At 41.9% G+C, this 11383-nt stretch overlaps 1 protein-coding gene across 1 annotated transcript; it reads right to left on the reverse strand.

Annotated features, from left to right (window-relative positions):
• Positions 1-220: 220 nt before the first annotated feature.
• LOC147451462 (F-box/kelch-repeat protein At1g16250-like) lies at positions 221-2031 on the reverse strand. Its single transcript, XM_086520933.1, has 2 exons — positions 1378-2031; positions 221-1247 (listed from the first exon to the last, which is right to left on the reverse strand). Exons 1-2 carry the CDS (start codon positions 1598-1600, stop codon positions 577-579), a joined length of 894 nt encoding a protein of 297 aa, XP_086377059.1. The 5' UTR covers positions 1601-2031; the 3' UTR covers positions 221-576.
• Positions 2032-11383: the final 9352 nt, after the last annotated feature.

An 11383-nucleotide genomic window follows, 5' to 3' on the forward strand; every position in this document is an offset into this window, starting at 1 on the left:
TTAGACGTGCAGGAGCTTTTAGTTTTGCAAATTTCTAGCTAAAGACTATTGTTCAAACACTTCTTATATGAGATGCCACCATCAGCAGTTGTACAATGGGTCGGTCCCATGGCCATATTAGCCTTTGAAAGACAATCTCTCTCTCTCTCTCTCTCTCTCTCTCTCTCTCTCTCTCTCTCTCATAACACACACCAATCTCCTTTGGAGGCCAATAATTTAGAACTCAGAATCTTTGCCCGTGACACTCAGAATCACCTAAGGACAATTCTCGCACAAATCTGAATGTTGGATGTTTGCAAGAGCATTAAATTTATGGACACTAAGGTTGATGACATACAACACTGTGGTGTAAAACTATTATTGTTACCACCACAAGAGTAACATTTCTAAGAAAAACATATCCTGCACATTGTCAAGAAGAAGGAAACTCTCTACTCCATAGCTGACTACAGAAGAAAAAAGAGAGGAGCACATTCCAAGACTATACGTCACAAGATTTTCAGACAATCAAAAGCTATGGGTTGGAAAAAACCTGCATCCATTACACCCACATTGAGTTACGATTTGAGTAAAAAACTAGGCATTTACCACCACGGCATCCCAATTTGCAGGGCAGTTCAAAGAGAGCTGGAGAACCTCATTAGACTCCGTCGCATGTAATTCCATTTCACCCTTCTCCTCATAATCACTATCGCTCTGCGAATGGCCCATAGTTATCACCTTCTTCCCCATGCTTGCAAAACACACATCCCGGTGTGTTCCGACTGCCTCAGAGCAAGGGCACTCCATAAACCTGTGCGCCACATCCAACTTCTCAAACAGAGTCTCCCACTCCAATGCATCTGGTGCAAGCTTCAAAATCTTCACACATGCTGGAAACTCTCCACTATAGTAATCATATGGTTCTCCTTTAACCTCGAGCATGTAAAGGGTATCATCCCCTTTCTCCTGCAAGGCTATAAGTCTGTTTGTGGTTAAAGGCCCCACATTTTTAAATATGGTGCCTAGCATCCAATCCTCGTCCGTCCATTCCTTTGATGATGGGTTGTATGAGAGCATCTTCAAAACATAATCCGAGAGTTTTTCCGCCGGCTCACAGCCGCGTACATAGAGCATCCCCTTGTGAACAAAGTACATGTCAATGAGGATGTGTACGGGCATGTCAGGCAAGCTGGACCATTCATCTGCGTCAGGATCATACACTTCCACTTGCTGAATGTGCCCGATATCCTCATCAAAGAAACCACCTGCAGCAAAAATACATGCCTCTGCTTGAAACTAGGCCTCTTTCCCTCTGCACATTTACACACATTGTTCACCTCTCTCTCTCTCTCTCTCTCTCTCTCTCTCTCTCTCTCTCTCTCTCTCATACGCCACCTGCAACATAGAGACGGTTTTCAATGACACCCCATGCGAAATCGCTTCTAGAGAACTGCATGCTAGAACCATGCCACCATGAGCTGGAGGTGGTGTCGAAAATGTGAAGACTGTTAAACGATTTTGGGCCGAAATAAAGACCGCCCAAGAGTAATACCAGTGGACCCATGGAGATGCAGGCATGGCCACGAAGAGAAGGTAATTCCTCTTCACGGAGAGGCATAGACAGAGACTTCTGTGCAATTGTGGGTGTAAGCGCTGAAGGGTCGACTTGGATTTCGTAATAAAGAGACGGCTTCGCCCTTGCCTTTGTAGAACTCTCTGGGGAAGAGGATGAGGTAGTCGAGTGTGCGGTTCATAGAGCGGCGCAATGCATGTAAGGAGGAGACGCCGCGCCTGAAGATGTCACGCCATTGGGTGCTCACGCAGCGGAGGCGGTTATACTCGGTGCGGTGGAGGAAGGCGAGGCATCTCAAAGCGACATGATCGGGCAAGCCTGGGATGATGGGGCCCTGCTGCTGCTGCTGCTCTTGAGCTTCTTCTGCAGATGAAGACATGGTTCGCTCTCCTCAGCACTCACAACCGGCAAAAATATAACAGTAGAATGTAGCTTGGACTTCAACAAGAAGTTGGACACGAGGGCAAAGTTAACCATTTCTTTCTTGAAAGTATGCCTCGGATCGGATTCCAAAACTCTTATGCAAGGAGACCTATCAGAGTGGAGGGATCGACGCCACGGTCACACGATCGGCATCGTGCGGCATTTTAGGCCCCCAGATCTTTGTAGCACGGGGGGCAAGCTTTTTGTAGTTATGGTCTCGATATCCCTGCAGTGGCGCGTGGTAGGTGGATTGGATAAGGCTGTGGAGAGCGGAAGGGGAGGTCTGGGGTTCAAGGTGCGACCCGACGGTTGGGAACCCTAATTTTTTATGCTCTATGAAGGTCAAACAATGGTGGATTAAAGGGGGGCCGTTGATCCCTTCACTCGACCCCGTGGCCTTTATAGACAAGGGAGAGCTATGCCACTTGACAAAAATGTACTGGAGATGAAGACTTCAAGACATGCACGCATTAGTAAAAGGCTATCCTTCTCCGATACCCCGATGCACCGCGATGTAGGCAGACATACACCCCGATGCACATTGTTTCTGACTTACATCGTTGATCCTGTCCTGATATTGTCGGCCGATAAGTTGACCCATGCATCCTCAACTAGCTACCCTATATAGATTAAGTTGTGCAAGGATAACATTGCCTAGTTGAGAGTAGCGTTGTCTATGGCATATGAAGATAGATGAGCTAATGCAGATGACAGACTTGCATGCAAGTGCACCATTGGTGTGGACAGTCGATGTTGGTGGATCAAGCGGCAGATAATCTGAAACAACCCTACGTGTTGGATTCTGATCCGATCGTCACTAGCAAGGACTCACTCTGCACTTCTAAGCTGCGTGTTGCAAGCAAGTCCTTTTTTTGCTGATTTTTCCGAGTACATACACTCTAATTTATTTCTAACACTATGAAAATCTCAAAACGTTTACCGCATTCTGTAAAGAGCCAAAATGGGTTGGCCAAAGAAGAGAGGAGGGCCGGGGGGGGGGGGGGGGGGGGGGGGGGGGTTTTAATTCAAATATTATCGCGAGTCATATTATCGTTTATATTACCGTGATTATTGCTGCCCTAATTGTCATGTCTATTATCGAACCCCGCTTTAGCGCTTAAACATTCTAATTATGGTGCTTTTCCTACGTTTTGCTTGTGAATAAAAATTAAAGAACATTACTTAAAATTTCAAAAAATGATATTAAAACATGAAACAATAGCTATCTGGAGAAAAATGAAACTACAAAGAGCCTGCTCCATCCTAAAGTTATGCATGCACCTCCATGTAAAGCAAGCACCGCAAGCATCGTCAGAGATGAGAAGCCAAACAAGGATGGCATCTTCTGTCGAGGCATGGGGATGATAGAGTGAAGTGTGTCCACATTTTACCAAATGGTAGCACTTATGTTAGTTTCTTCAAGCTCTATCTTGCAACAATGTGCACGTAGCCTACACTTTTGCAAGAATCTTTCTCATTCTCTTGCTTACCATGGATATTTCTACGTTCATTACCGCTTCTACTACCGCACACATATTTCACCCGAGCGACTGCATTCATATTCCACTCTTCGCATATTCTAAAAGGCTTTATGTAGTGATGCCAAAGAGCTCTCTTGTCATAAAAATGTGTTGAGTAAGGAGCACAATAAAGAAGCTCTTCTTCAAAGCACTCTCGCACTGTACACAACACAAAACGTGTCATAAAATCTAATCTCTAACTAGCCCAAATGATTTTCTCATATTAAACTGAAAATCTAATCTCTAACTAGCCCAAATGATTTTCTCATAATTTAATGTGGGAGAATAAATGGGAACAAGGGTTAGAATATAAACATGTGCTTACTGATCTATCTCAACATGGGGCCAATGGTAAAGGGGTCCAAATGAGAGATGGTCTCTCAAAGAGCAAGGCTAGCTAATGGAGCTTAAAGATCTTAGGGTTAGCTTCATTAAATATTTCCAAAGTGTTAAGTATGGAGCAAGATTTACCTCTTGTAATTTTTTGTATTAAAAACGCACATTTGTAAGGCCCCCATTATGAGGAGAAGCCATCGTGCGTGAAAAGAAATCACTCGACGAAAAACAAAGTCACTCGCCGGAAACCAAAATTTTCATGCTGGAATATTATGGCCGGGCGGCGATCGGAAAGTGGTCGAAAAACGGCCGGTCGTTTGGCGGGTTGGCCGATGGCCGATAGTCAATGGCTGGTGGCCGGTGGTCGAAAGTCAATGGCCAGTGGCCGAATTCAATGGCCGGTTGCCAATTTCAAAGGAGGACTTGTCTTCTCAAGGGCGGCCACACATAGGTGGATTGGAGGGTCCGATTTGGACTTATCTACACAAGGGCGGCTAGACATGGCTACCTCTCATGAGGGAGGGCATCACTTTTGACCTATAAAAGGAGGCCATTTCTACACATTTTTCATAGTGTGACGTTGATGCAACAAGGTGGGTGTGAGGTGGTGAGAGTGAAGCAAAGCGGGAGCTCCAAAAGGGTATAATCCCTTTGTAATCTACTTCTTGTTTTGAAGTACTAAAGCCATTGAGTGGCTGCTTTCCCGTGGACGTAGCCCACATTGGGTGAACCACATATATCGTGTGTACTCTCTCTCTCTCTCTCTCTCTCTCTCTCTCTCTCTCTCTCTCTCTCTCTACTCTATAATCTCTTGTGTGTGGAAATTATCTCTCTCCATTAAGTAATCTACTCAATTATCTACTAAGCTACGTCATATTTCCTTACAACTGATATCAGAGCAAGGTTTTCTCATAGATAAATTATCTCAAGGAAAGGATTCCTTGAATTGAGTGGGAGTAATGACAGAGGAAGGGAAGCTCAAGATCGAGAAGTTCAATAGCAAAAACTACCAACATTGGAAGATGCAGATTGAAAACTATCTCTACCAGAAGGACCTCTATTTGCAACTAGGCGGTCTTGCAAAGAAGCCCGCAACGATGGCAGATGAAGCTTGGATTGTCCTTGACCGAAAGGCACTGGGAATAATCCGGTTAAGCTTGGCGTCAACGGTGGCCTTCAACGTTTTGTAGATGAAGACCACAAAGGACTTGATGAAGTCACTTGACGACTTTTACGAGAAACCATCGGCATCTAATAAGGTATTTCTCATGAAGCGCTTGTTCAATCTAAAGATGGTAGAAATGGTTCAGTTGCAGAGTACCTAAATGACTTTAACACAAACATAAGTCAACTTCGATATGTGAAAATCAATTTCAATGATGAACTGCGAGCTCTTCTTATACTATCGTCTCTATCGGACAGTTGGGACAGCCTTGTGATGGCTGTAAGTAACTCTATCTTTGGCACAGCGTCAACAGTGGCCTTCAATGTTTTGTAGATGAAGACCACAAAGGACTTGATGAAGTCACTTGACGACTTTTACGAGAAACCATCGGCATCTAATAAGGTATTTCTCATGAAGCGCTTGTTCAATCTAAAGATGGTAGAAAATGGTTCAGTTGCAGAGTACCTAAATGACTTTAACACAAACATAAGTCAACTTCGATCTGTGAAAATCAATTTCGATGATGAACTGCGAGCTCTTCTTATACTATCGTCTCTATCGGATAGTTGGGACAGCCTTGTGATGGCTGTAAGTAACTCTATCTTTGGCACAAATACTCTTAAGTTTGATGATGTTGTGGGTGTTCTCTTAAGTGAGGAAATGCAAGGGAGAAGCACATAAGAATCATCAAGTGCTGCACTGTCAGTGGAAACAAGAGGAAGGCCTAAGGAGAGGTTCAAAAACCAAAAGGGTCGTGATTGCTGAAGGCGGAGCAAGTCACGCACAAAGTCAGTTTTTGAATGTTGGAACTGCGGCAAGAAGGGCCACGTCAAGAAGGATTGCTGGTCCAAGAAGAAGAAGGAGTCGGAGTCTCAAGAAAACAAGCCAACATCAAAGGCCAATGTGGCAGGTAAAGTAGAGCAAGATGCTCTAATTTTCTCATTAGACAATGTGTCTAATTCCTGAATAGTAGATTCCAGGGCTTCATTCCATGCGACACCACACAAGCAACATTTCCAAGATTACACCAAAGGTAATTTTGGGTATGTATACTTGGGAGATGATGAAGCTTGTGAAATTGTCGGCAAAGGTACATTTTGTGTCAAAACTGCTAACGAAAATTAATGGAAGCTTAAAGATGTTAGGCATGTTCCTTCTCTTTGCAAAAATTTGATCTCTACAGGACAATTGGATGATGAAGGTCACAACATTGCATTTGGAAGCAAACGGTGGAAGATCTCAAAGGGATCTTTGGTGGTTGCCAAGGGAGAAAATATTGGTACACTTTACTTGTGTACTGTTAGCATGCAATCTTCAACTTGTGCAATAGCTACGGAAGTCGACAGTGCGGTGTGGCACTATCCGCTTGGGCATATGAGCGCCAAAAGAATGTAAATCCTTCAAACAAAGAAGCTTCTACCAGGTTTGAAAGAAGTGAACTTAGAGTTCCGTGAAGATTGTGTTTATGGAAACAAAAGAGAGTAAAATTTCAAAAATCAGGAAATGAAAGAAAAAAAAAACTTGACTTGGTTCATTTTGATGTTTGGGGACCTGCAAGTACACCATCACTTGGTGGTTCATTGTATTATGTAACATTCATAGATGATGTGACTAGGAAAACATGGGTTTATTACATGAAGAATAAATCCGATGTGTTTTCCATATTTCAAAGGTGGAAAGACTTTGTGGAGAATGAAGTTAAATGCCTCAGATCCGACAATGGAGGTGAATATTGCAGCCAAGCTTTTGTGCTAGCAATGGCATTCGGAGGCAAAAGACAATCTCAAGGACACCTCAACAAAATGGGATTTCAGAAAGGATGAATAGGACAACCATGGAGTGAGCGAAGCATGCGGCTACATGCCGGCCTACCGCTTGAGCTTTGGGTGGAAGCTGTAAGTACGTCTGTGTACTTAATCAACCGGTGACCCTCAATGGCATCGGATGGGGGAGTTCCAGAAGAGGCATGGAAAGGTAGACCGGTGAATTATGCATTTCTCAAAGTGTTTGGGTGTGAGGCTTTCATGCACATAGATAGAAGCCTAAGATCAAAGCTAGATGCAAAGTCCAAAAAGTGTTTCTTCATTGGCTATGGAGAAGGTGACTTTGGGTATCGTCTATGGAATCCTTAAGATGGTAAAATCTTAGGAGTAGGGATGTAATTTTTAACCAACAAAATATGTACAAAGATTACTTGGAAAGAAAATAAACAAAAGAAACAGGTGATTAGTACATGGAGCTTGAGGATGGTGAAGAATCAAGGACTGCAAACGGTGACAATGTGCAGCAACTTCAAACAAATGAGGAGCCTCAACCTATTCCCCAAAGATCTACAAGAGCAAGTAGACCTCTAGAAAGGTTCGTTCCTTCCTTCAACCATCTCTTCATCTCAGATTCTGGAGAGCCGGAATCATACGAAGAAGCTATGCAATTCGAATCCAAAGAAGAATGAATGAAGAGCATGCAAGTGGAGATGGACTCATTACATCGCAACCAAACATGGGAGTTGGTTGAGTTGCCTAAAGGTAAGCGGGCACTTCAGAACAAATGGGTGTATAAGTTGAAGGAAGAAGAAGGTGGGAAGAAAAGGTACAAGTTTAGGCTTGTGGTAAAAGGGTTTTCTCAAAAGAAAGGTATTGACTTCAATGAAATATTTACTCGTGCTGTAAAAATGAACTCAATTAGGCTTGTCTTAAGCCTTGTGGCTGCTTATGATCTAAATCTTGAGCAATTGGATGTAAATACGGCATTTCCTCATCACGGTGACTTAGAGGAGGAAATTTATATGCTTCAACCAAAGGGGTATGAAGTAAAAGGTAAGGAGAAAATGGTTTGCAGATTAAAGAAGAGATTGTATGGTTTAAATCAAGCATCAAGACAATGGTACTTGAAGTTCGATCCATGGATGGGATTCACAAGATGCAACTCGGATCACTACATCTACACAAAGAATTTGGGAGATGGGAAGCTCATCATCCTAATGTTGTATGCTGATGACATGCTGATTGCAAGTGCTAACATGTAAGACATCGACGTAAAAGAGGAGCTGTCTAAATCTTTTTCAATGAAAGATTTAGGTGCTGCAAAGAGAACACTTTGTATAAAGATATCAAGGGATAGGACGAAGAAGGCAATAAAGCTATCTCAAGAGGATTACATCAAGAAGGTACTAAAAAGGTTTTCAATGCAAAATGCAAAAACGGTTTCTACACCTTTGTCTAGTCACTTTAAACTAACCAAGGATATGTTTCCAAAGACACAACAGGAGATAGCCTATATGTCGAAAGTTCCATGTGCTGCAGCGGTAGGTTCTCTTATGTATGGTCTGGAAAAGGCCAGACGTTGCACATGCAGTGGGAGTTGTAAGTAAGTTAATGGACAACTTAGGTAAAGAGCACTGGCAAGCTATGAAGCGGATACTTAGGTATCTAAAAGGGACAACAACAAATGCTTTGTATTTTGGAGGAACTGATATTTTTCTAGAAGGGTATGTTGATGCAGATATGGCAGGTGACAAAGATACTCGAAGGAGCACTACTGGCTATGTCTTCACGGTTGGAGGCACAACAGTAATCTGGGATTCAAAGCTACAGAAAGTGGTCTCACTTTCTACCACAGAAGCAGAGTATATAGAAATGACGGAGGCAAGCAAAGAAATTATGTGGCTTCACAGATTCTTAGAAGAGCTTAGATTCAAACAAGACAATTGTGTCTTGTACAGTAATATCCAAAGCGCTATCCATCTTGCAAAGAACTCAGCTTTTCATTCAAGGACAAAGCACATTGAGGTGAGATATCACTTCATACGTTGTCGTGCTGTGACACGTACATAGTGGGAACGCATGCTACAAGATCTATCTTGTATTTTTTTAGATACATAATTATATTTCCTATAGTGTACATATGTATATTTAAGTATAATAATAAGCCTTCTATCTCATCCTATTATTTTTCTCAAGGGTAACATATCCTTACTTTACCATCAGAAAATACTACTGAAAAAGTATCAATAGCTCTGTCTCTTTAACTTGGGGCAAAAAGCATTGATTCTTTATTTCTACTATTTCATTATCATCTCACACCCTAGCTAGATCCTATATCTAGGGTAAACTCCAATATATATATATATTCTATGTATTTTTTATACTTTTCTTATATTTCTTTTTAAATAGCTACTAGGAGAGAATCAAATCCTAGTGGGACACTAGGTGGCATGATTTCAAAGATACACTTATTTTAATGCATTATTGCAAGCATGATTACAAAACTTTGTCAAGGAGCAATGTCATGCTTTCATATGGCATGAGGTGTCCTTTGGAATTAAATGAAAGTCTAGGCTAAGGAGACCACATGAAGACTTTTGCTGCCATAAATGGACCCTATTTTGATGAATTTTTTACACAAGGTTCCAATCCAAATTGGAAAGCAATTTTAAAATGAAAATCGTAGCTAATGAGCTGAAGTTTTTGCCCATATTTTTACTTTTTTATTTGGAGCCACGGTTGAGGAGATATGATCAAAATACCGGACCCCAGTCTGCCCACATCATGCAAGGGCAGCTCATTTCCAACTTTTCCAATTCCTGTTCACACTGGCTCCTCTCTTCTTGTGTAAACCCTTGGGGGTTCCCTTCACCTATAAAAGGGGACCTCTTCTTCCTTGGAAGAAACTCAAGCATTCAAGCCATTGATGAGAGGAATTCATGAGGGAGTGAGTAGTAACGCCTAATTGTACTTAGCCATTAACATAAGCCCAAGCCTACACTTTTTCCTAGAAGAAGACTAGCCATTCTTGCAACAAGCTAACCTTGGAAGATCAACTCTAATCAAAGAAGGTCTTACACTTGGTGTATCAATCAAAGTGGAATTCTCCACTCTTCTTCTCTCTCCATCAATAATGGTGTCGAAGGGTTTGTCAAGTAAGATGTGTTCTACATTGATGTTTTCTTGATTTCTTGTTGTTTTCTTTTTCATCTCTAATCCAACATATATATATATATATATATATCTAATCTCATCTCTTTAACCAAATCTATCTCTTTCACTCTTAGTAATTCATCCTCTCTACAAATTTTAGGTTCTCCTTGCTACAGGTACATCTCTCCCCGCAGTATCCTTATTGTCTACGGGCAAGAATAGGGCTTGGGAGGGAAAATTCTCATCTCGTCACTTCTCTCATATCTACATTTCTCACATACTATCCTAGATGAATAACCCACATGATGATCATTTCTATCGCTTTCACTCTGTACGATCTATTAGAATTAACGTATGGATTAGCCGTAAAATACACTTTCAACAACGTATAGTGTTTCTCTTCGGCCCTGAAAGGCTCAATGAAATACTTCTATCACCGGATCCCATCATACTACCTCTCATAGATTATAATTTTTCTTTTGATGTAAGCGTAGTTATCTTGCTATGAACCAAGAGGATTTGTACACACAATTAATCCCAATCACTAGACAAAATATATATATTATGGTAAGCACAAAACTACAATTCCAAAGAACAATTCGTAGCCTATTTGGTCAGCCAAGATTGAATGCCATTAACTCATCCATTAACCCTTTCATATTACCCATGATACGATATGACCATAGCCTTGATGTTTTCATCTTCGTATTATTTTGACATTCTCTGTTGCGTTCTTTCTTTGTGTGTGTGAGTGCAAGAGAGAAAGAGTGAGTCTTCTTTGATTGCACTTCTTTCCAAACCCTATTCTTCATGGCATCTATGGTTTAACTCCTTCATATAGTTTTTGTTGAGTTCTCTCACAAACTCTCACAGCCATAAGCCCGGTGCTTTCCTGGCAAGACCGCAAATTTCTCGACAACGTACTCTTTTGGAAGAGGGACATCTAAAGCTAGGAAAGGTACATACAAGTGAAAGTCCTGCAGACATGTTTACAAAGGTGGTCAATAAGAAGAAGTTGAGCTTTTGCTCATCTTCAATTGGCATTCAAGGATAAGAAGCCAGGATGGAAAGCAGTCATAGGTTTGGTTTGGAGATCAATCTCCAAGTGGGAAATTGTTAAGTATGGAGCCTGATTTACCCCTTGTAATTTTCTGTATTAAAAATGCACATTTGTAAGGCCCCCATTATGAGGAGAAACCATCGTGCGTGAAGAAAAATCACTCGTCGGAAACCAAAATTTTCATGCCGGAATATTCCTTTTCGCTGAAATATTATGGCTGGATGGCGACCGTGGATGGCGACCGAAAAGTGGTCAAGAAACGGCCGGCCGTTGGCTGGTTAGCCAGCGGCCAGTAGTCAATGGCCGATGAGGAGGACTTATCTTCTCAAGGGCGGCCACACATGGGCAGATTGGAGGGTACAATTTGGACTTATCTACACAAGGGCGGCTACACATGGCTGCCTCTTA

The sequence above is a fragment of the Adiantum capillus-veneris genome, chromosome 9 (assembly GCF_014529385.1).
Source record: "Adiantum capillus-veneris isolate H3 chromosome 9, ASM1452938v2, whole genome shotgun sequence".
NCBI lineage: Eukaryota > Viridiplantae > Streptophyta > Polypodiopsida > Polypodiales > Pteridaceae > Adiantum > Adiantum capillus-veneris.